The sequence below is a fragment of the Equus caballus genome, chromosome X (genome assembly GCF_041296265.1).
Source record: "Equus caballus isolate H_3958 breed thoroughbred chromosome X, TB-T2T, whole genome shotgun sequence".
Lineage (NCBI taxonomy): Eukaryota > Metazoa > Chordata > Mammalia > Perissodactyla > Equidae > Equus > Equus caballus.
The window spans coordinates 6,886,750-6,912,176 of NC_091715.1; the positions used below are offsets into that span (position 1 = coordinate 6,886,750).

Consider the following 25,427-nt stretch of genomic DNA (forward strand, 5'->3'; position numbering starts at 1 on the left):
TATGAGCCAGGTATGTTAGAAAAGGTGAAGGAAGTTATTATAACTTCTTGAGGATTGGTTTGGGGACTGAAATTGAGATGAATAGCACCCTCTCCGAATAGCATATTAAAAATAAGCATGAATTGGAAACATAAAGTTTGTCTGGTGCCAAGTGACTGGAAGGTGTAGTATAAGTGCCATAGGATTGCTCTGGCCTCTTTTTGATAAAGAAAATGTGTTCAGGATCAGTGTTTATACTTTCCTCTCTGCTCCCACCTTCTGCTGCCCACCTCCGCTTTTCTGCAATTTGGTATGGTTGCTGTCGGATATTCCAGCCGCCTGAACCTGGCTGGGAAGGAGGCCTGGTCTTCGAGGCACTAGGCTGCCACTGACTGCTCTGCCACCCCTTCTGGACCTGCAGTCTCCCCAGGGCTGGCTGTGGTCCGCAGAATAATGGCCTCCCAAGATGGCCATGTCCTGATCCCTGGAACCTGTATGTACATCACCTTATATGGCAGAAGGGACTTTGCACATGTGACTAAGGATCTTGCAATGGAAGATGATCCCGGATTATCCAGGTGGGCTCAGTGTAATCACAAGGGTCTGTATAAGTGGAAGAGCGGGGCGGAAGAGGGAGAACCAGAGAGATGGAATCCCGAGAAAGACTCGGGCCGTGGCTGGCTTTGAAGCTGGAGGGAGCTGCCACGCAACGCAGGCAGTCTTTAGAAGATGGAAAAGGCAAGAGAACGGATTCTCCCCTAGAGCCTCAGAAGGAATGCAGCCTTATGGACTCTTTGGTTTTAGTTCAGTAAAACCAATCAGTCTTCTGATCTCTGGAACTAACACGATAAATTTGTATTGTTTAAAGCCACCGAGTTTTTGGTAGCTTGTTACAGCAGCAGAAGGAAATGAATCCAGTCTGAAGCAGAGTCTGTTGGAGAAATGAGAGGGAGGCAGGAAGGGAGCGGAAGGAGCTGGGCTCCGTGCTGTAATTAAAGAGGCCACATCCAGCTAACATGACCCTGTGGCGTTTGTCTGACCATTCCCATTTTAAAGATGAGGAGATCAAGGCCCAGAGAGAGATGAAATGACTCATCCAAGGTTCCATGGTAGTAAATGGAGCTCTTAGAACTGGCACTGACTGAAATGGCCCAGTGCCATGTTTTATTTTTGTTTTTTTTTTATTTTTAAGATTGGCACTTGAGCTAACAACTGTTGCCAATCTTTTTTTTTCCCCTTTGTCTTCTCCCCAAAGCCCCTCAGTACATAGTTGTATATATTCTAGTTGTGAGTGCCTCTGGTTGTGCTATGTGGGATGCTTCCTCAGCATGGCTTGATGAGTGATGCCATGTCCGCGCCCAGGATCCGAACCAGCGACACCCTGGGCTGCGGAAGTGGAGCGCGCAAACTTAGCCACTCGGCCATGGGGCCGGCCCTGAGTGCCACTTCTTAAAGAGCCCTACAGGATGCAACAGGCAAAAGGGAACAAAAAGAAAGCAGTCTGTGCCATCCATCATTCTCTCTCTTCTTGTGGACCAACTCTGGTAAGAATAGCCAGCAAAACATATTTGTTTCCTCTGCTGAGGCCAAGAAAAGCCATTTGTTAAGGGGAGACTCTGCAATGGGAGTATCTTTGAGTGGTGGTTGAGGGCAGGGAAGGCAGGGGACCGTCCTGTTGATGTTGCTCGGATGGCAGGGAGGCAGAGTGAGGAGACTAGTGAGAGCTGGTCCTTAAGGTCCAATATTAGGGCATGCTTGAAGCGTGGGAACAGCTAGGACCCTGCTTCTCAGTTCGTTGCTTACCATGTTTCCCCAACTCTCCTGCATTCTGAAAATGCTATTAAGCTTGTGCTATACTCCCCTACCGACCTGTTCCCTGAAAGTCAAGCATGCTTGTGCCGCACAGATTTATTCGCAGCCCTTGCACAAATGCGTTAAAGGTATCCCCAGACGGTGATGAAGAAGACTCTCTCTTAGCTCACTGGTAGGAGTGTGTGCTGCTGGTAAAGCACTTTGCAGTATATATCAAGCTGTTACTGTAAGCTCACATCCATTATTTACAATAAACAGCAGAAAATTGGGACTACCTAAATAGATGACTTAAGGTGCCTGGTAAATAAGTTATGGTTTACTGCACATGATGGAAGAGTTCAACATGATCTAAAGTGATGCTGACAGGGTTTAAAGGGCATGAGCAAATAAGCAAATGAAAAAAATCAGTGTGTGAAATTACATCTAGTATGATATCAGCTGTGGGAAAATGTAGGAAAAAGAAGGGAGGAAAATACGCTAAAACATGAATCCAGGGCTTCTGGATCATAGGTGATTTTATTTCCTATTTTTTATACTTTACTGTCTGAAGTTTTTTTTTCCTAGAGAAGATTCGCCCTGAATTAACATCTGTTACCAATCTTCCTCTTTTTTTTATTTTTTATGTGAGCTGCTGCCACAGTATGGCCACTGACAGACGAGTGGTGTGGTTCTGTACCCGGGAACCGAATCTGGGCCACTGAAGCGGAGTGTGCTGAATTTTTTACGCTGAATTTAAGATATGGACAAGCATATAGATATATACAAAGTCATATCCTTCAACTTTGTAAATTTACTTCTGGGAATCTTGCGAAGAAAATAATTTTAAATACAGATCATGAGCTTTATACGCAGAGATGTTCCTTTCTTCATAGTTTTTTTTTTTAATTGAGATATAATTCACATATAAAATTCACTGTTTAAAGTGTACAGGTTATTAGTTTTTAATGTAGTCACAAAGTTGTGCAACTATCCTCACTACCTGGTTCCAGAACACTTATCACCCCCAAAGGAAACCCATACCCATTAGCAGTCACTCCCTATTCTCCTTTCCCCCAGCCCCTGACAGCCACTGATCTACTTTCTGTCTTTATGGGTTTGCCTATTCTGGATGTTTCTTACAGATGAATCCACGCAACATGTGGTCTTCTGTGTCTAGCCTTTTTCACCCAGCACAGTGACATCCATGTTGTGGCATGTGTCAGTACTTCATTCTCTTTTTATGGCTGAATAATATTCCATTGTGTGGATAGACCATGTTTTATTTATCCATTCATCAGTTGACGGCCCTTAGTTGTTTCTGCCTTTTGGCTGTTGTGAATAATGCTGGTTATGGACATTGTTTTGTGTGGACATATGTCTTCATTTCTCTTGAGTATACACCTAGGCATAGAATTGCTGGGTTGCGTGGAAACTCTGTGTTTAACTGTTTGAGAAATTGCTGAACAGTTTTCCAAAGCAGCTCTCATGAATATTTTTATTAGTGGAAATTAGGAAATGATATGCCTATCAATAGTAGGAGAGTGCTCAGGTAAATTATATTAATCCCCTTAGCAAACTGCGAAAACGCAAGTTATTTATTCCTAGACCAGGTGCTGCACGTCAAAGGCAGTGGAGACAGAGTAATTGTTCTCAAGGAGCTAAAGCTGTTCAGCTGTTCCAGGTGATGTTTACAAATAGTTTATAACAAGGGGGTGCAGAAGGACGGAATAATTCTGCTATAGTGTAGGCCATCTCCAGTAATTTTGGGAGCGACTCAAGGTATAAATTAATAAGTAAACATGTTACAAAGCTGAGTGAAAAAGGCAGGATAGAAAATTATATATACTGTATGATCGTGTTTATGTCAGAAAAAAACCCAAAAAGAACACATAAAAAAAAGAGATGGAGGAAAACACACCAAAACAGGAAGAATGGTTGTATTTGAGTGGTGGTACAAATGGACATTTCTCTCCTATTTAGGTGCATTCCCTCAACTTTCTGTAATGGAAACAAAAATGTCCCCTAGTCTGTGTCTGGTGACTGTGGAAAGGAATTGGTGGGAAAAATCTAGCATCAAGTTTTGGGGAGATGAGAACTCAAGAACCTGGCATACTTGTGGGTGAAGATGGCACCTTGGGCTTGCCTTGGGGAGAACTTGTAACACCAATCCAGGGGTCGGCCCTGGCAAACTCAGTGCTGTGTACTTTTGCAGAGAGCCACTGTGCTTGAGGAAGAGCCATTGGACAGCAGTGTCTCCAGCCAGTTTGGCGGGGGGGGGGGGGTGACCATTGGCAGGATGAAGGGTCACGAGATTGTCCTGGATGAACCCACCACGTTGCTGACGGGGCTGGTTGTCCCTGGCTGAGTCTGACATCTTTCCTGAGTGGCTCCCAGCCTCACCCTGACATGCAGGAATCATGCTTTTCAGCTAACAACAGCCAGAAAGCACTCCTTGCTGAAAAGCCAGCACCAGAAGCACTCCACTATTCTAGGCTCCAGACGCCCAGACATTACCCTTCTGACAGTGAAACGGGAGCCAAGATTTATTCAGCTCTCCTCATTGTCGCAATGTGACCAAATAGATTCTGAAACTGAATAACTCATTTGAAGTGATTTACTCATTACTGAAGTAATGTTACCCACTAACACCTTTCTTGGGAGAAAAACACCATTTTGATATTAGTACAGTTTTGAATATTAGTGTTGGCGTGTGCTGTGCAACAGAAAACCACGAAGTCTGTCCCATAAATATTTTGGAATGATAATTAGGACAATAAATTTAGACATTCTCAGTGCTATTGTTGAAAATCATGCCAAAATTTGTCTGTATATAATGAAGTTGCAACTGTCTGGAAGTCAGGAGGGTCTGTCGTCCTGATAGATAGATGGATGAATCAAAATAGCAGTGTAGATGTTTATTTTAATGTTCTTGAATAGGACGAAAAAACTTTCTGTGCATTTCACTGTCTCCTAATAGAGGACAACCTGGATCATCACCACAAATGTCTCCTATGGCATCTGATAGACTGGGAAAGGATGTCAGGGCTTATGTATTTTATTAGTTATCTGTTGCTGTGTCACGGATTACCCTGAAATTTGGTGGCTTCAAATGTCAGTGAGCATTATGTTACATTATTTCTGTGGTGCAGGAGTTTAGGAGACGTTTATCTGGGTGACCCTTGTTTGGGGTCTCATGAGGTGGTGTGGTCAAGATGTTGGCTGGGGCTGCAGTCATCTGAGGGCTTGACTGGGGCTGGTGGACCCATTTCCAAGGTGGTTCACTCATGGCTGGCAGGTTGGTGCTGGCTGTTGGCAGGAGTCCTCAGTTCTTCTCTATGTGGGTCTCTCCATTGGGCTTCTTGAGTGACCTCGCAACATGGCTGCTGGTTTCCCCTAGAGCCAGCAATCCAAGAGAACAAGGTGGAAGCACAGTGTCTTTTATGACTTTACCTCAGAGGCCGTACACCCTCATTTCCACACTATCCTGTTGGTTGCACAGCTCAGCCCTGTTTAGTGTGGGAGGGGACTCCACGAGGATGGAAACACCAGGAAGAGGAGGCATTGGGAGCCATCTTAGAAGCTGGCTGCCATGGGTGTCCCGCTGCACATGAGTGTGTTTCACAGTGTAATGGATGAATCTACTGAGTGAGTTTGTGTGCTTCTCCCTGCTGTCAGCTGCTGCCTTTGCTGCATTCTCCCTGCACAAGGGATCCCTGTCCTTGCCTTCTAGTTTACCACTTCTGTCTTTTGAGAATTGGAAAATATCATCGTTGAGCCTGTTCGCACTACTGTCAAGTGAGTAAATGGGCTAAAAGTGTGGCCCTGTGGACTGAGGAGACTAACAGCAAGGATTCGGTAACTTCTCTGTGGGTGCAAAGACCTTGCTCTTGCTAATGAGCTGGACTCCGAGAGGCGTGACTCCTCATTGGCTTGCTTCTAGGTTCTCATTCCTTGGATGGTCATGCAAACTCCATGCTCTGTTTAGAAAGGAAGTGGAGTCAGAGACATGGATTCCGAAAGAAAATTCACCAAAAGGATAGACGTATCAGTTTGTTTAGTTTTGGAACCAGGAGTGTGGAAGTGTTATTATGATTACCTACATTGTTTATTGGATAGAAAACTGAAAAGTACGAACTTACAATAGTTTTATAACAGTTCTGAATTGTACAGTAAGTGAATTGGGCTCAGCAGTGCTGTAAGGTCAGGTTTCCCACCTATATTTGTTGATTCAGTGGGATCATATATGTAAACGTGCTTAGAATGAGCCTGTGCTTGGGCATTTTTCTCTAGGAATCTAGGATAGCAGAGATGTGCTCCGGACTCGATTTATCTTAAAGTAGCTTTGTTTTCCTGGTGGTTTGTTCCCATTTCAGGTCTTGAATCATGCACAACACCCTGCCATTACCTGCTCGACTTGGAACCATGCCACCATCACACATTCCCAACCTGTAAAGGAATTGTGCTGTGGACGTTGGTGTTTCGGGATGGGACAGATGGCCTGCGATAGGCTCATCTTGTCGTGTTGTGGGTTTTTGAGTACATCGTATCTGGGAGGGTGTCCATGGCATATTTTCCCTTCTGTATATTTCTGTTTTAAAACTGACTCTAACTCCTTAAAACCATATGTTTAAGATGAAGATGAACTCAATCAGTGCCGTTCTGATAGCATTTGTTAATTTCTAAATGCTACTGGGAGAGACAGAGCCTTGTTGTCGAACCAGTTTGGGAAAAGAACATGTTCAAATTCATACTGGTCTTGTAGGGTTTAGCTCTGGCTGTGGTGTCTCACTTTCCTGGGGCCAGGGACTTGAACAGAAGATGTGGGAGGATTGAGTTAGTGAAATTTAGGTTATTGGATTCCCATGCATACCAGTCAGTGTGCATTTATAGAGACAACCGAATAGATGGCTGCCCAGACTCAGACAATTATAGGTGTGGCCTGTTTTATACAACAGCTGTCTTGTCAATCAGCGTGATCGTCGGGGAAGGGGGGAGTTCTACTTAAAGAAGCCCATCTGGAAACCATTCCCTTTATCTATCTGTGTCAAGCCAAGGTTTCCTTAATCAGATGTGCTTCAAGGAGAGAGGTCTGTAGACAATGTGCGTTTGTCGTTTTTCTCCTGAAAACCAAAAGGACCCTTTGCAGTTTCTGATTCCTACTGTATAAGGAATGTAGGCAGTATGTAGTAGGCCTCTCCTTGTGGTGTTACTATGCTTGTTTGGCTTTTTGCGTTTGGCCAGTGGTTCCTGTTTCACTCCTTAATGTATGACCACTGCTAGATGAAACTTAGAAATACATTTTAGGTAGATTTAAGCTGTAATGTATGGAAACTGAAAGTTGTGAGGGGGGAACATTTGTCAGGGAATGAGAACGAAACATAGTGCTCTCCTTTTGTTGTGGAAGAGCCACATTCCATTGTCATCACCTCATTAAACATACTGCTTAGAAGAAGATGCTGGTTTTACCTGTTTTGTAATTGTCAATATCGCTTGTCGCTGGTGTTTCAAGTTGCAGTTCGAGATAGTAATGCTTTTAACTGTGAGTGTACTGATAATTGTTACTGAGTGTTATTTAGGCAAAGCCAGTGAATTAATTTTCCAACCGAATGGTTGGAGCCAAAGCAGTCAGTTAGATAAGATAATATATAATTTTGTATTAATACCTAACTCTAGAGTCAATTCAGCAAACTTGTATGAAATTGACCTTTCAAATTTGCTTTCATAATTTTATTTTTCAGGATAACAAAGCCATTGACCTTTGCCGATTGTGTTGGGGACGAACTCCCTTTAGGATGGGAAACTGTATATGATAAACAAATTGGAATTTATTACATGGACCACATAAATAGTAAGTAGAGTGCCACATTTGAGTTATATGTGAATGAGTTTTCATGTTGATCTCAAAGATGCTCAAAACTCTTTATAGAGCGAACCAATTGTTCCTGTTGAACACAGCATTAACTGGGATTTTATCAATGTAATCTTCAGTTTTCATTAGCTGAGTTCTTTAAACAGTGAAGCAGTTACGTAGCTGCCTTGCTTGGCTGTTGCTCAGGACTGCATGGAATATGTTTAACGGAGGGTTTTCATATCTAATAGAAGAAATACATTTCCCAGGCAGTCTGGAAATAGAAATATCTTTCGTAATGAGAAGGTGGTTTATTGCAAAGTGGAACTTACAGCTTCTTGAAACAATAAATGCCCAAGTGGTTACCTTAACTTCGTTTTGGTCTTATATGTTTAATTTTAACTTGAATACACCAAACCTTCTTTGTGAAGGGAAAAAAATGGTGTAAAGACTACAGCTAAAATAATGGGTCCTCGGCCATGCCAGCCTTCTTTATAGAATGGTTTTGAGCAGTGGTTCTCGCCGGGGCTGGTTTTGCCTCCCAGGAACAGTTGGTAATGTCTGGAGGCATTTTCGATTATCACACCTGGGGGGTGCTACTGGCATCTAGTGGGTGGAGACAAGGGATGCTGCTAGACTTCCTGCAGTGCACTGGACCGCCCCATAGCAAAGAATGAGCCCACCCCAAATGTCGATGGTGCCAAGGTTGACACACCCAGGCTCAACAGGCTCCGTTGTGTTCTAGATCTGTTCTCCACCCCTCACTCTTGGCTTTCTGCCTCTTCATCAGTCTTCCTCGATCAGGTACCAGCTGGGGATCTATTTCTTTCTCAGATTCACACTTACTCTCTCGCTCTCATTTGTACCCCAGCTGCCCTCAGTGTTTCTGTCATTGTCATTTTTTACTATTGGGGGCATGAGCGTGGCTTCCCCTTAGCATGCTTTCCATCTTCCCATTTATTAGGTGTGGGGAGGCTGGGAGGGCCTGAAGATGCACGATGCCCAGCACGTGAGTGACTTCACAGCTCTTTCCTTACTCCTTATGGCCCCTTAGTGCGATCCACCCAGGTTGGTGTCTTTAGGGCTGATTCCTGCATTGTCACTTGCTGGCTGGCCTCCGAGTTCAAGGTTCAGAAACCTGAATGGCAAGGCTTCCTGTGTCAGTCCCAGGACAGTGGGGTTTCTGAGACGTGGCACTCAGCCTCACACTCACCCAAAGATTGGGCGGTGGGGGTAAGTACTGCTCTGGCCCCGTTGCCCTCCCTGGCAGTGAGCCAAGTGTCAAGAGGGCTTCTGGGTGGAGCCACCACCCACTGGATAGTGCGTGGTGCTTAGCGAGGCTCTAGCTGAGGGCAGCCCTCCCCGTGGCCTGGCTGACATGATGCCTCTTGTCTTTGTGGGTTTGGGGTGTCTGGCCATCTGGGCTCGCCTTCGCAGCGGCTGGCGGGCCACCCACCAGGTGCGTGCTGTGGGCCTGGGCACACGTGCACCGCGGCTTCCTCACCACGCTCTCGCCTACCTGGGCCCAGGTGGTATTTCTGACCTGCATCGGCCTCTGCGCTACACAACCTTTCTGGAAAGTTTGCCTGCCTGCCGCCGAGGCCCAGGACCTATTCTGGCTCATCTCTCTTGTAAACCCACCTTGCTCGTCCCTCCGTGCCCCCTTTGCTGTGGGGGTTCCTTACTTGCCTGCCTGCCGAGGCATGGCAAGTGTTATAGAGTGCCTCTCTGTGCTGACCACTCTTTAGGCTCTGGGGACATGGGAAAGTGAGACCCAGTCTCCACCCTCAAGGATTCGTCATGACACTCCGTGATGAACTGAGATGTGGCCATGAACCCTAAAACTGAGTAATCACCAAGGACTTTCTTCTGGCCACTTGAGTATAACTGGAATAACCCAGCACCGTGGGGATGTGGGTGAAGACATCAGCTCCAGGGTCATGCCACCCCCTTCCTCTGAGACCTTCAGAGAACCCAACTCTTTTTTTTTTTTTTTTTTTTTTTGCGGGAAGAAGAAAGGTTATGGTAATAATTTGTACATGGGCCACAGACCCCATTCCAGAAAACTTGTTCCCGAGAACCCAATTCTTGGTTGCATAGCTTTAAAGGCACATAATCTGAGTCGTCAAATGGTCACTTGGACCCATGCAGGTCAACAGTGGCGTGAGGGACCAGAAGGCCCCTGGTTCGAGTGCCTTCGAAGTCCCTGAGAGCCTCCAGTGCGCTGCCCGGGGTGCCCACAGCACGTGCATGGCCGCGGGCCCCAGACGCGCACCCGGGCTCGGGCGGGACTGAGCGTGGTTGGTGTGTTTGGTTTCCTTTCCCTGTGGGAGCTTTTCAGGCCCTGCGAGGCTTTCTAGGAGGGGCCCTGGGGTGGCAGTGTGCAGGGGGCAGGGGATGTCGGCAGGAGGGGCTTTGAAAAGGAGAAGGTAATTGAAACATCCTAGCAAGCACTCTTTCATGTGTGTCTGGGAAAGTGAGCATGACTAAAATTTATCTTTTTAACCATTTTGAGGTGAAATGCACAGAACATAAAACTAACCATTTTAAAGTGTACGGTTCAGTGGCATTTGGTGCATTCACAGTGTTGTACAACTACCACCTCTGTCTAGTTCCAGAATGTTTCACCACCCCAAGGTAAAACCCCGAACCCAATAGCAGTCACTCCTCATTCCCCTCCAGTCCCTCAGCCTCTGGGCAACCATGAATCTCCTTTCTGTCTCTCTGGACTTGCCTCTTCTGCACGTTTCATCTGAATGGAATCATTCAATATGTGACCTTCTGTGTCTGACTTTTTTCACTCAGCATGAGGTCTTCGAGGTCCATCCGTGTTGTCACGTGTATCAATACTTTATTTCTTTTATGGCTGGATACCATTCCATTGTATGGGTAGACCACATTTTATTTCTCCATGCATCAGTTGATGGAATTCAGGTTGTTTCCACCTTTTGGCTGTTGTAACAGTGCTGCTCAAGCACACTTTAAAAGAATAATTTTGCATATTTTTTTAGGATTTGTGTAGGGGAATTTTATGAGCATTTCCTTCCTATGAACTCTCGCTTGTTTTGTTTTGGCTGCCAGCAGCCTGCATATATTTACCAGTATGTCATCGTTATAATATAGGAGCCGCCATGGCCTGGGGTCTCTAAGTTTGGAACAGGGGCTCTGCTTTCCAATTTTTACTTCATTTAGGGTGGCACTTCCGTTGAGATCTCCACTAGGAGATTTGTTGTAATGAAGGAGGGTCGCCTTTCCCAAGTCTGGATGTCTTTCCCCTTTGCTTGCTCTGCCTCCTCAATCTAAGGACCTGATTTGGGGACCGTAGTCCTCTGTCTGTGGAGCAGACTGCCCCTTCCGTTCCTTGTTCAGTGACCCTGCAGTCAACAATTATTGATTGCCTTCTGAATTCCAGACTAATGAAAGGTCCTGAGAATATAAAGATGACTGAGGCTGTGTACCTGCCTTCTAGGGGCTCATAGTTTAGGTGGGAAACAAATTCAAAAACAATTTTATGTGCCAAGTTGTAAGTGGTCAGAACAGCAGTCCTAGCCGTTGAATGGAGACGTGGGTGCTTGAAGGGGCAGAGAAGGCTTCAAAAAAGAGGTGCCTTTGCAAAGGGAGTTGGAAGATGGTAAGGTTTCCTGGAGGGCAGAAGAGGAAAGAAGCAGCATAAGCAAAGGCACAGATGAGTGTTTCCACAGATGAGGACTTTGGAAAAATTCAGTCTGTTTAGAGGATGTTTATGGGGAAAAGGACAGAAACTCGAAATGAAGCTGGCAAGTTAGTTTCAGGACTCGTGTATCACGTGGAGGAGATGGGACTCTGTGCTTTAAAAGAAGTTCATGTGTTAAAGAACTGCAAGCAGAGTTAGAAAGGTAACTTTGGTGAGTGTGCCGAGGATGGCTTTTGGTGGGGTGAGAGAGGAAGCCTGGATGTTCTTGGAGAGAGATCATGAGGGTCTGATTGAACTAAGGGAGATGGAGAGACGGATATGTTGTCAGTCAGTATTATATCTAGGGGCAGGGATCACCCATTCTTGATGACCCACAGAATATTCTGGGTGAGGAGGAAGAGCAGGAGTTCTCGGGGGATGAGCCCCAGGTTGGATTGCTCAGTTGGCTAAGTGGGTAGATCTGGATGATGCTGCTCACTCGGAGAGGGAAGGCGTTTGTTGTTGTGTCATGGTTTGGTTTGGTTCCGGTTTTGGTAGTGAAAGGGTGCTGTGTGAGAAGGAGTTGTGCTGTGCACGGATGACTCAGAGTTACTTTGGGTCTGTCCAGGTGGAACTGTGTCTGGGAGGCAGCTGGAAAGAAAAGATGGGAGCTCAGGAGAGAGGTTGGAACCAGAGGTAGGCATGAGCCCTTACCAGAGCTTGTAGGGTGAGAAAGGCAGAGTGGAAAATGCAGGGATTTATGGTGGGAGGAGGCAAGGAAGTCCACAAAGGATGCAAAAAGACTGCACAGTCCGGTGTGGAGGGGAAAGGAGAAGGGGGGCAAGCCCGTCAGAGCGACAGCAGAGCTGATTGCACCCCGAATTAAAGAAGTCACTGAGAAGAAGCTTGGAAATACCTGTTAGTTTGACAGTGACGAGCTCATTCGGGTTTATCTCTGCCAACATTTATTTACAGTGCGAAAACTTGTCTGGTATTGTCTTCCTCCTTCCAATGAACTATTTCGTATCTTATAGAGTTTCCTCCTCATTTTAGCTGTGGATATAAAAATAGATGTTCCACACTTTAGGAAGGTTCATGATGTAGATGCTTCCATAGTGTGCATCCTGGTGATTAATTAATTTTCATATCAATTAGTCACATAATTGCATGACTCTTGGTCAACCTAAAGATTGTACTTTTAAGTCATTTACATTTTACCCTTTTAATTTCAGAGCTTACCCAGATTGAGGATCCCAGAGAACAGTGGAGGCGAGAGCAGGAGCGGATGCTGAAGGAATATTTAATTGTAGCCCAGGAGGCTCTCAATGCCAAGAAAGAGATCTACCAGATTAAGCAGCAGCGGTTCGAGCTGGCTCAGGAGGAGTACCAGCAGTTGCACAAAATGTGTGAGGACGATAGCCGCTCGTATGCCAGCTGTGAGTTGATTGCCTTCTACGGTTAACACATGTGACTTTAAAAGCCATCTCTCTGCTAGGTTGTCTGCAAATGCTGTACTTAACTTGGGCAAGACAGCTTCATAAAATTTCTAATCACATAGGTAATCAGTATTCTGCACTGTAGTCGGATGGTCATCTGGTACCCACTCCTTTAGCAAATATTTATCAAGTGCCTGCCTTGTGTCTAGGCACTGTGATAGGGTGGAGACTAAGAAAGAAAAGGTACCTGCCCTCATGGAGCTTACATTCAAGAGGGGTGGGTAGAAAATAAACAAGCAAATTTCAAGTGGTGACATGAAACAATCTTGTGTCTCACGTGTGTCAGTGTGAGAAAGGGCTTCACTGGGCACCTCTGCCGTTAGTAGTGCTTGTCTGGGGTGACCTGTGGGAGATCCACATGGCGGTTTCCTCGATCCTAGCTGCAAAGCTTCAGGAGCCTTCACACGTGTCAAGCACCTGTCTCTTCGTGCCCTCTCTTGGGCAGTAACACTGAAGGCAGAGGAACTCAGTGTGACCCAGGGAATCAGGGGAATCTCTTTCTGTGCCTCAAGTTAGATGGATGCACGCTGATCTTCTCAAGAGGAATCCCTCTTAGTTTTGGACGCTGCCAGAAGTGGGCTCCCCTTTCCTTAGTACTCAGCAGATGCTCAGGGATTGAAGGAACCAGATCCAGTCTCAGAAGCAAAAGCATTTTGTTACTGACCCCGTCAGCCACTGCTTGAGCCCGTCCCTTCCCTACAGAGTTGTCACACTTAACAACCCACTGTGGGTGCACACAGCCACGGCTGTCCTGGGGTGCCAGTGAGCCCGGGGAGAAGGTATGCAGTTGCTACTGCTAGGTTTTATTTTATAAAAACCTAAGTCTAGTTGAAACATGGAAAGACTTGCTTGTGACAAGACTGCATGTGGCCAGGTATTTGGCTCTGGTGACCCAGCTTTGAAGATTAAAGAAGTGGTCCAAGCTTTATTCTGTGTTGCAAGTCCCAATGGAGTTAAGGCCAAGGGGCCGTGTGTCTTTTTTAATGTAGCTGCCGTAGAAGGTGACTAAGCCATACAAGCTGTGGAGAAGAGAGAGGTGGCATTTCCCCTCTGTGACAGGAATTTAAGGTAGTTCCATCACCACGTGCCCTGTGAGAGTGTAGGGACTCAAGTATAGTGGTATATTGTTTCCAGGTTGTCTTATCTCTTGTTCTTCAGTTACTGGTGTGTACTAGATCTTTTTGGTTTTTGTTTTTTTAACTGTCCATCAGAATGCAATAGGTCAACTCAGTGCTAATTTTTAGAGGCTGGTTTCTTATCTCAGGAGTTTTCTTTTCTTGTAATGTCTTTCTCTGATTTCAGTATCAGGACACTCCTGGCCTCACAGAATGAACTGGGAAGTGTTCCCTCCTCCTCTCTTTTCGGAAAGAACTGCATCTCACCCATACACCTCACAGATTTCCCGAGTGATGGAAATCACCACAATAAAACTCTGTTCACTGGAGAGGAAAGGTGTTGTGCCAATATTGGGCCCCCTGATATCTAAGAATATCTAAGCCTTGACCTTTTTTGTCCCTGACCAAAGCAAACTCAGAGGCTTTGCTGAATTTCAGCCCACATATTTCCATGAAACTAAGACCCCAGCTTTATTTGTGTGAGCTTGTGAGGTAGCTGCCTGAGACCCAGCCCTGTTCTGTGCTTTGTGGAAAGCTGGGATGGAACGGCTTTACAACGGACTCTGTCTCCGTAAGACACCTGGTACTTTTTCTACAGTTCCATTTTGTAGAATTTTCTCCTACTTTTCTCATCCTAATATGTTCTTCTATTTGCCTTCCTTTTAACACTAAACGCATTCGTTATTTCAGAAACTTTTTTTTGGAGTTACTCTTTCATTCTACCTGAGAAACTCTAGCCTCCAGATGTGTTCAGATGAAGTATATGACCATTTGCAGGATTTTTTTTTTTTTTTTGAGGAAGATTAGCCCTGAGCTAACATCTGCTGCCAATCCTCCTCTTTTTGCTGAGGAAGACTGGCCCTGAGCTAACATCCATGTCCATCTTCCTCTACTTTATATATGGGAAGCCTACCACAGCATGGCTTGCCAAGTGGTGCCATGTCCACACCTGGGATCCAAACCGGCGAACCCTAGGCTGCCGAGAAGTGGAACGTGTGAACTTAACCACTGCGCCACGGGGCCAGCCCCTGCAGGATCTTTTGGAAGGAATTCTTGCATGGGGTAAATTATAGTCTGAACCACAGGTCAGCAAATTATGTATGGCCCATGGGCTAAATTCTGTCCCCTCTGGGTGTTTGTAAATAAAGTTTTATTGGAACACATCCACAGCCCATGGGCTAAATCTTGTCTGCTCTGCGTGTTTGTAAATAGAATTTTATAGGAACACAGCCACTTCCAATCACTTACCTGTTGTCTGTAGCAGTTCTAATGGCAGAGTTGAGGAGTGTGAGACAGAGACTGTGTAGCCCCCAAGGCAAAACTATTTATTATCTGGCCCTTTGCAGAAAAAGTTTCCCAATGCCTGGTCTACACCAGTAGTTTTAACCTGGCTGCTGGTAAGAATCTCATAAAGGGGGCCAGCCCCAGTGGCCTAGTGGTTAAGTTCAGCATGCTCTGCTTTGGTGGCCCGGGTTTGATTCCCAGGCACAGACCTACACTGCTCTGTTAGCCGCCATGCTGTGCTGGTGGCCCACATACCAAAAAATAGAGCAAGATTGGCACAGATGTTAGCTCAGGGTGAATCTTCCTCAGCAAAAAAGTTTAAAAAATAAAAAGAATCTGATAAAGGGCTTTTAAAAACTACTACTGCCTGGGCCCCACACCAAGAGATTTTGATTTAATTGGCCTTGAGTGGGATCAGACTTTTTTTTTTAAGTTCCCCAAGTAATTCCCAGAGTTGAGATCCACTAGTCTGGATTGACTGTGACCGTCTCTTCTAGCAGCAGGAATGTGACTTTTATTACCCTGGCTCCTAGGAGCTACCAGAAGTCTACATCTGAAGTCTCTGGGTGCTTGGGAAAGAGTCGACCTTATCTCCGGTGAGAAAGTGCTGACCCACCCTGAATTCCTGGGGTAGGTGGTGGTGAAGCTTGACCTTATCAGTCATCATTCTTTCTGCGGCTCCAAGCCCATTCCACGAAGACTATCTTCCATTGGTTCTCTCTTAAAGGATTTCTGTCTACTATCTAGGTTAGGATAAGGGCCACAGTCTGCTCTTTCAGCCTTTTGTTTTCCTTCATGTAAGCATGTTGGAGCAGGCAGGAGAAAAACGGATCACGCAGCATTTTTCACAGGTGTTAGTTGGCAGGACTCAGTCTTGGAGGTTGGAGCAGAGCACACGTCTACTGAGAGAGAATTTCCGCGTCCACCCTAGAGAGAGTTCTTGGTTTGGATTTGGTGGCTTCTTGCATTACTTCTGTAGGCCATCCCTTGGTGAGCTGGATCTTTTGGTGCTTTACTTACCAGGCCTTTAAAAACAGTCATGCCCTCCTTTGTTGGCCTCGGCTATGTGCGTGTGTGCTTTTGTCACTGCTCTGGTAATTAGTACCTGTTAGCATGGAAACTGTCAGGGCTTGCCGTCCTTTCTGCCAGAGTCGTCCTTGACTCCCGTGAGCAGCTCCCACAGTGCTGATGCCTGGAGGTGCACACCTGGTCCTAAGGAACGGTCTGCCTGGAGGACGTCTTTGGAGAAGGACTACTGCTCTTCTAAAATCTGTCATCCCCCTGGGGTGATCTTAGGTTCTCACGGTACAGAGGAGGCCTGTGTGTAAGAGAGAAACCAAGACAGACAGACACACGGACATACACGTTTCCCCCTTTCAATAACCTGTCAAATTGGAATCCAAGATAAGTACTGGGCTCTGCAGCGTCTTGAGCACTAAATACACAAGTCAAGCTCACATATTGGGCAATGGGCATTTGGGCGCCGGAGGGCCATTCCTTCTTACATTGGAAAAGCTAATCTGATTAAACAGTGTTGGTCAGCTGACCCACAGGAGCCCACGTTCTAGACACAGCTCCCTCTATGACTGATGGCCTAGTATAGATCAAGTGACTGCAAACTCAGTCTTTAATCTATCGAATAGGGAAATGCCATCATCCTCTCACAAAGATTTTATGAGAATAGATGAAATAAATGTGAGAGGCAGCCTATAATAGTAAGGTATAATAATTTACATTGTTGTGGTCCAGCTAAAGTAAATCCTTATTATTACGTCCCCCAGAGCAGTAGTGTTTGCCTGAGCAGGCTCGTTAAGCTGCCTAACAGCTCTGCCCACTCAGCTCTTCAGGAGAGAAGGCTTCGGAGGTGGAAGGCTGGTATTTATTGTAAACCTTGAGATTGGAGACATGTCTTAACAGGGGAAGATATTTCTTTTTCTAAATGTTGTAGAGCACATGCTGTTAAAAATGGAGTCTGGAGTCCTGAGCTATTCCTTAGAGTCCAGAAATGGGTTCTATTAGACTTATTGGCAGACATAAGGATTTGAGAATTTGTGTAAGTTGAATTATATTATTAAAAGTTCTGCCTCCACAGCTCTCCTGAGCATTTGAAGATAAAATGTATTTGCTGTCTTAGGTACTTGAGTTACCTTTTCCTTCATCCCAGTCTTGGAGTTGTATCACTGTAGAGACCATAGCAGAGGTAACATGAACAGTATCAGCATAAGGAAAACCTGTCCTATCATTTAGGATAGTTTCAACTGCAGAAAAGACTCACTCCCACGGGCCTGGACAGTAAGGAAATCCATTGTCACATAACAGTCCTCCCAGGTCGGGTGGGCTTCCCATTGGTGAATTCGGTGGTTCAGTGATGACGTGGTTTATAAGACACCCTCCAGGACTGCGTACGTGCTGAGTCTCCTGGGGGAGAGGTGGACACCCGATGACCTCAGGGTTCTGTTAGTTAGGAAGGAGAACTGGGGGGCAGGTTGCTGTATATTTGTCCAACTCTACCTGCTGCACCTCCCATGTTCATTTCAAGTCTCTCTGCTAATTTTCCCTGTGAAATTGTACAGACAGATTTTGTGGCAACAGTTTTGGATCGCTATTACTGATGTTTAACATTGCAGTTTACTTCCCTGGACTGTGGTGGTGGGGTTACCTTCTACCCCAATGGGAAAGATCCCAGGTGATAACTGTTGGCATTGTCTTCCTCAGCTGTAAGGGAGCCAGCAAGCCCTAGGCTCTTTTGCATATTATCTGGGTCTCAAGTGGAAGCCCATTAAGCTCAGATGTGAGAAACTTGTAAGTCCCAGGAGTTTAACATGGAGATTTTATCGAAATGATTTCTGCCTCTTAAGGGCATTGTTTGAGGTGTTGCTTTCGTTATTGATCTTAAATGAAACCAAAGAGTCAGACAAGATGGAAGGTGTAAGATTTGGAAATAGACGTTCTTCGTCTAAGAAAGAATTCTATTTTAATATAGACATAATCTGTCTTTGAGAGATTATGATTCTAAATATAAGAACATTTGAGATAAAGTTGGCAAACAGCTCCTCCAGATATTGTTTCTGGTAGATTCTAGTGGTTTGGAATTCTGACTGATGGAGGCTTAAATAGATTTTCCATAAAACTGTTTTTTAAAAAAGGAGATATGTGAACTGCTCAAATTAACATTGGATGTGGTTCTAGTTGAGGCTATTAAATAATCTTGCTGTTTAAGCCACTTGATGGCTTTGAGCCGTCCTTTCCAATATAAAGTTAGGTAATGATTTTGAACTGGTTTCTTGGTGTTGGCACCTAAGTTACCTGAAGTCGGCCTTCAGTAACCAGAGCAAAGGAGTAAAAGAAAGGATGCTGACCCTGCAGATGGGTCCTCTGAGCAGGTGAAGTTAATGACAATGACCGGGAGGCAGATTATACCAGTGCGAGGTGACTCACAGATGGAGACAAAGGAGCACTCTACCAGCTTAGGAAGAGATAGAAACCAGGTCACTGCAGCACAAGAGCTGATGGCTTCAGAAGCCTGAGAGAAAGAGACAGAAGCGTCAAGAAAAAGCAATGCAGAGGGGTGAACAGGGTGATAGAAATTAGAAATGGCTACTAGCTGCTCCAGCTGTGGAAACACCGGGAAAGGTTTTCAGCTCTCTGCAGACAGAAGTTGGCTAACTGTGCTAAGCACACATGAACAGCTCTTCATGTCTTCTTCACAGGTATTGGCTCTTTATAAGAGTGATGCTGTGTCTCTAAAATGTTAATCGTTTAAGAGCCAGTGCCAACTTTTAAATCTGAGACTTAGAATTAATTGTTTAATATGGTGAACCAGAAGTTCCTATCTATGTGTATTTATTTATTTATTTTAAAGGATCTATTATAAAATAAAATGTTTTCCTTCTGTTTAGCCTTCTCTGGATATTCAACAAATACAAAGTATGATCCACACCAAATTAAAGCAGAAATAGCAAGTCGTCGGGATAGGGTGAGTAAAATGAGTGTTTTTACAACTAGAAGCCCCCCATGTATTTTTATGTAACATCACTTATCGTGGTTCATTTTATGGTGGTCAGTGTGTCTAACACTCTCATTTTAGTAAGATTTTTTGTTTCATGGATTATTATTACATTTGGTTTTACTCTCCATGTTTTCCAATAGGAGGGAATAAGTTTCATTTGAAAACCTCAGTCCATCTAACAAAAAATTGCCTGTATCCCTCTTTGTATTTCCTGGGGCTAGACTCACCCCCCATTTGGAAAGATCTGGTCACATCAGGGCCTGATCTCAATGGCTGCTTCCCTATATTAGCAGGATGCCGGCCTTGACCCTCAGCAGCTTTAGCATCTGCTGAACTCCCCTGGTTGCTGTATTCCTAGAGAAATCTTTCTTGCAATGGCATTTAACCAGAAGGTTCTGATGCTTCTTCCCCCGTGATGCCAGAATTCTTTCTGTGCCACCTTGTTTCACCCCTTGAGCCCCTTGTCTTGGTTGTCTGGAAAGGGGAACAGTCTTGTTGCATTTGCAACAAAGCATAGGAGACATCTTGGAAACGAAGCCTCCTGTTCTGATGTCTCATTACCTCAACCAGAGTGTACCTTTTAGTGCAGTGGTTCTCACATTCTACACCTAAGAAAAACACCTGGGCAGTTGGTTAAAAGTGTAAACTCCTAGGCCCACCCCCTGAGTTTTAACACAGACCTGGAGCAGGTCCCAAACTGTTTAAATAAGCACTCCAGACTATTTTAACAACAGTGTTTCACATGTAGGATCTATGAGTGGTAAGTAGGAGGGAAGATGAAAACAGTGTTACAGAGTTTGCTAATTGTACAGTCATGTGTTGCTTAATGACGGGACACGTTCTGAGAAATGCATCAGATGATTTCGTCATTGTGCAAACATCACAGAGTGGACCTACACAAACCTAGATGGTATAACCTACACACCTAGGCTACAGGGTACTAACCTTATGGGACCACCATCATATATGTGGTCTGTCGTTGACTGAAACGTCGTTACGCGGCACATAACTGTAATGTGTAAATCAGCACCTTGAAAAAGAAAATAGTTGCTAGTTCCACCTGAGTAGGAACATGTTAGTGACCTGGGATTTTTGTATCTAACCGAGGCAATTCTTCTAGGATGGCTGTTTTATATGCCTACTCAGTGAAAGTTAATGGAGAGAATAGACGATCCAGTGAATTGCACACTAATCAGAAACTTAGATGACATGCTAACAACTGTAGACATAATTTTTCACAGCTTCTTTCTTTGGAAAAAAAAATGTAATTTGTCTTTAGCTTTCCAGATTAAAACGAGAGCTGACCCAGATGAAGCAAGAACTACAGTACAAAGAAAAGGGGGTGGAGACTCTGCAAGAGTGAGTTTCCTGCGGTTCTAGAAGGAGGAGCTTCCCTTTGCTGATTTCCTTTTGTGCTGACCTGTTTGGTGCCTGGACATGTGTCCTAAAGCCTCATGGGCATCCACTTCTCTGCTTTTATTTATGCACACTGTTGCCCAGTCCTAAGCATCAGAATCTCCCTTTTCCTTGAAGATACTCAATTCTTTACATGGAAATACTTGGGAAACAAGACCTTTATTTTCTATTTATGCACATTCTCAATAGCCGTACTGTCCAAGACACACATGGCTGTTTAAATTTGAATTCCAGTTTTGTTAGTTTTAGTCTCAAGTTTTTTATTCTAAAATTTAAATGATCTAAAATTAAGTAAAATAAAAAATATAGTCCCTAACCCTCAGTAGCCACATCTGAAATCCTCAGTAGTCACATGTGGCTAGTGCAGATTTTCTCCACCTCAGCACTATTGGCGTTTGGGACCAGATGACTCTTTGTGGTGGGGGCTGTCCTGTGCATCATAGGATGTTTAGCGGCATCCCTGGCCTTGACCCCCTAGATGTCAGTAGCACCTTCCCACCCAGTTCTCACAGCCAAAAATGTCTCCAGACATTGCCAAGTGCTCCCTGGAGGGCACGTTTGCCCCTGGTTGGGAACCACTGGGCTAGTGGCCACTGCGTTGGACAGCACAGATAATAGAACGTTTCCGTTATCACAGATCAGTCTATTGGACAGTCTGGTCTATAGATCTCCCTCCTGTTGGCACCTTTACAATTAGAACTTTATCCCTACTAAGAGTTTAGGGATTAATTTCTTATTATTTGTGAGCTATATTAAGTCAGCAAATCCACTGAACAAAAGTTATTTTATAAGTGGTTATATTGTTGGTCTGAAAGAATTACTTTTCTTAAGAAAGGGTATTGTATGCCTGTTGGTCGAGAGTCCATTCTCTCTCGATTCAGAAGCTGGCTTCACTTGCTGAACTTGGGCATGTGCTTCACACCTTCTGTGCCTACTTTTCTCATCCGTCAGTGGGGATTGTCTTAGTCAGCTAGGGATGCTATAACAAAATACCATAGACTAGGTGGCTTAAACAGCAGGCATTTACTTCTCGCAGTTCTAGAGGCTAGAAGTCCGAGATCAAGGCACTGGTGAATTCGGGATCTGGTGAGGGCCTGCTTCCTGGCTTGCAGAAGGCTGCCTTCTTGCTGTGTCTTCATGTGGTGGTGGTGGTGGGGAGCTCTGGTCTCTGATGTCTCTTTCTGTTCTTATAAGGACACTAATCGCATCATGGGAGCCCCACTCTCGTGACCTCATCTAAATCAAATCACCTCCCAAAGGCCCCATCTCAAAGTACCATCGCATTGGAGTTAGGGCTCACCATATGAATTTGGGGGGAGCATGAACATTCAGTCCAGAAACAGTAATCACTGGGCCAGATTGTCCGGGGGGCAGCTCCAGTGCCTGCTACCTAGTCAGCCGTGAGCAAATGGCAGGGATCCATGTGGTTACTATTCTCGGTAAAGGTGGGCAGCATGCCACTCGCTTTCATCCTGTGTGCACACACAATGATAGTGTGTCAAATGTGACTGCAACATTGCTCTTTATAGGGAGGTGATATAAGAATATGAGTGAGTGACAAACGTAATTATCTCAGCCTCATATAAAGGGTAATTACCGGACATGTTGAACCCTGCTGTTCAATACTGGGTTGAGATTCACTTTCTTAATCATCCAGGATTGGTTTGGTAGATGATTCGTTTGTCCATTTCTTTATTAAGGACATATCATAGGCAGCAAGGGAGACACAATAGGAAAGTGAGCTGGGTCCTGCCTAGAGGGGCTTGACTTTCTCTGGCCCTGAGACACGGCCATGCCCCCTGCCGGTCCCGCCGCATGGTGGGTTTTGGCAGGTGTGAGCTGGAGTCTTTTAACCTTACTGTTGGCTTTTTGCTTTCTCTCCCATTACCCAGCAGTGTCTCTGTGTGTGCACGCGTGCACATGTGCACGCACGCACACATTGTCCTGTGATTTGGATCCACTGTGGGCTTCCTTTAATTAACCCTAGTCCCAGCACACACAGAAGCATGCTAGCAGGCATCTCAGTATCTGGAGGCTGGCTGGGCTCTGTGGGGTAAAATGATAGATCGTATATCAGTGCATTGGGAAGCACCGTAGCAAATGGACAAAATAAGTAACAAAACCAGTAGCTGATATTGAAAAAGAAGCTTGATTTTCTTAAGCAAAACTGTTTTTAAAAAACTGGACTGCTAGGACTGTCTAGATGAATTAGAGGTTGATCCCCTTCTTTCATTTGGCTTTCTCTCATTACCAAGAGAACCAAGACTTCATGTCTCTAAATAATACCTACTTTTAATGCTAGGCATTGTGTGGGCTGCAGGTCACAGTTAATTTAATTCTTACTCGCAGAAGCTCTGGTGAAGGTGATCAGGGTTCAAGGTGGTTCAGGAACACTCTGAGATCGTAGAGGACCCTGAGTCTCAGAGGGGAGTCTGCCTGGTACCTTTCCCCACTGGCTCTGGCTTCTGTAGTGGAATTGCTGGGCCTGTTCCTTTGCTGGACTCCATCACTCCGGCCACCTCCATTTCCTTATGTGAAGACGAAGGTTGTATTGCAATGTCAGCTTGAGACTGAACACCCTAGCAAATAAAAGGTGCCGGGCCTCAGGTGACTGAGAACCCCTTCCCCTTGGCATTGCTAGGAAGTAAATTCATTTCTTGCAGTCAAAGTAATTTTAAGAATAGGAAAAGGCGACCTCAATTTCTCCAGGTTTATTGGACAGGAAGCAGAATCTAGTATGGGAGAGTTGTAACTTTACACCTGCAGCTGGAGCGCAGTATGAGTTGTGCTCCTGCAAAGAGAAGGGCCAGTGCTATTTGTATTTTCTTTCTGCTTTCCCTAGCAAGAACCCACGTGTGGGAGCGGTGATGATAACCATGGTCCCCACCAAGGGGACGATTCTCACTCCCTGCCAGAACCTGTGGAGACACCTCCCCTGAGGAGTGAAGCTGAGGAGTGGCTAGGGGGAAGATTCTGGACCTGTCCTTGGTCTTTGGGGACCTACCCCAGCTTTTCAGATGGAGCTGCCTCAGGAGCTGCATTGTCACTGCACATATTCCCTCTGTTCTGTGACACAGCGTCTCAGGAAGGAGAGAAAACATGGGCTCTCATGCCACGCTTAGAATTCTTTGCAAGTGAGAAATAATCTACTAGCTGTCTTCTGAGTTACACAGGCTACGTGTGAGACAAAAACCATTGAAGATTGAATTGAAGATTGGCTCCTAGGTTTGGGTTGAATCATGCAGATTGGTGTTATTTATTGAGAAATTTTGAAAACCTTTTTGTAAGCGTTGATAATGTGATTACCCCACCCCTACTGTAAGATCCTAACTCTAAGCACAGATAATACATGAGCTGTTGTACATAAATGGGCTTCTTGGATATTGTTAACCTCAATTTAAGGCAGAGACCGAAGGTTTTCCTCCAGAAAATTTTCTGCTGTCCTTGCTTCCCAGAATATCCAGTGTATTCTTTTCCAGAGCACCTCACCAGGAGTTTGGCTGCTTATAGCATTTTAAACTTGACTTGTTTATCTTGGTGAACTTTCTTGGCTAGCAAGGAAATCCATCATTACGCTTGGGTCCAAGTGAGGGAAAAAGAACCTTTTGTTTTTTTTTTTAAGTCTATGTATGTTGTTAATTTTTGTAGATGGGAGCTGGCCATGAACACAGTCTCTGAGTGAACAATAGAATATGTATGTGTGTGTATGTGTTATATATATAAACTTTTTTTTAAAGATTTTATTTTTTCCTTTTTCTCCCCAAAGCCACCCAGTACATAGTTGTATATTCTTAGTTGTGGGTCCTTCTAGTTGTGGCATGTGGGATGCCGCCTCAGCATGGCTTGATGAGTGGTGCCATGTCCACACCCAGGACTCAAACTGGCGAAACACTGCAGCAGAGCATGCGAACTTAACCACTCGGCCACCGGGCCGGCCCCCTTTTTTTTTTTAGATTTTATTTTTCCTTTTTCTCCCCAAAGCCCCCTGGTACATAGTTGTATATTTTTATTTGTGGCTCCTTCTAGTTGTGACATGTGGGATGCCGCCTCAGCATGGCGTGATGAGTGGTGCCATGTCTGCGCCCAGGATCCGAACCTGTGAAACCCCAGGCTGCTGAAGTGGAACGTGCAAACTTAACCACTTGGCCATAAGGGCCAGCCCCATATAAACTTTTAATGATGGAAAATGTCAAACATACACAAAACTAGAGAGAATAGTGTAATGGAACCCTCCTATACCCCTCACTTATTTCAACAACTAACCACACAACGGCCAACCTTGTTTTGTCTGTTACCCCACCCCATCCCCCAAGCTCCTACTGCCTTATTGAAGCAAATCCCAGAGTGATATTTAATTCATAGATGTCTCTCCTAAGATTATGGACTCTCTTTGAAAACATTACTATAATACCTGTTAATCCATCTTAATAGTAATCTCTTGATATTGTCACTTCTCCAATGAATTTTCCTATTTCTCCAGTTTGTTTGGGTCCAGGTTCAGACGAAACCCACACAGTAAGTTTGATTGGTCCATCTCTTAATCTCTACTCCCCTCTCCTTTTTTTTTTATCTTTGTTGAAGAAACTAATTTGTTTGCCCCGTAGAATTTTCCTGACACTGGATTTTGCTGCTTGAATGTGCATGGTGTCATTTACCATGCTCCTCTGTCTCCTGCTATTTATGCAAACTGTTGTAATATTAGTTTGAGAGGCTTCATCTAATTCAAGTTCAGTTTCTTTTTCTTTTCTTTTTTGGGGGGGTTAGCGTGTCCTGTAGATGGTGGTGTTACTTCTATCAGGGGTCCACAGTCTCCGGTTGTCTCTTTTTGTGGTGTGAA

General features: G+C 44.9%; 1 protein-coding gene across 2 annotated transcripts in view; it reads left to right on the forward strand.

Moving 5' to 3' along the window:
• The window catches only part of WWC3 (WWC family member 3), a 117,152-nt gene that overhangs the window by 37,454 nt on the left and 54,271 nt on the right, over window positions 1-25,427 (forward strand). For both annotated transcript variants that reach the window (XM_023634125.2, XM_070258372.1), the window contains exons 2-5: window positions 7,509-7,618; window positions 12,503-12,706; window positions 19,065-19,141; window positions 20,454-20,533. In XM_023634125.2, the coding sequence (XP_023489893.2) occupies window positions 7,509-7,618; window positions 12,503-12,706; window positions 19,065-19,141; window positions 20,454-20,533 (471 nt within the window). The remainder of the gene's footprint in view (window positions 1-7,508; window positions 7,619-12,502; window positions 12,707-19,064; window positions 19,142-20,453; window positions 20,534-25,427) is intronic.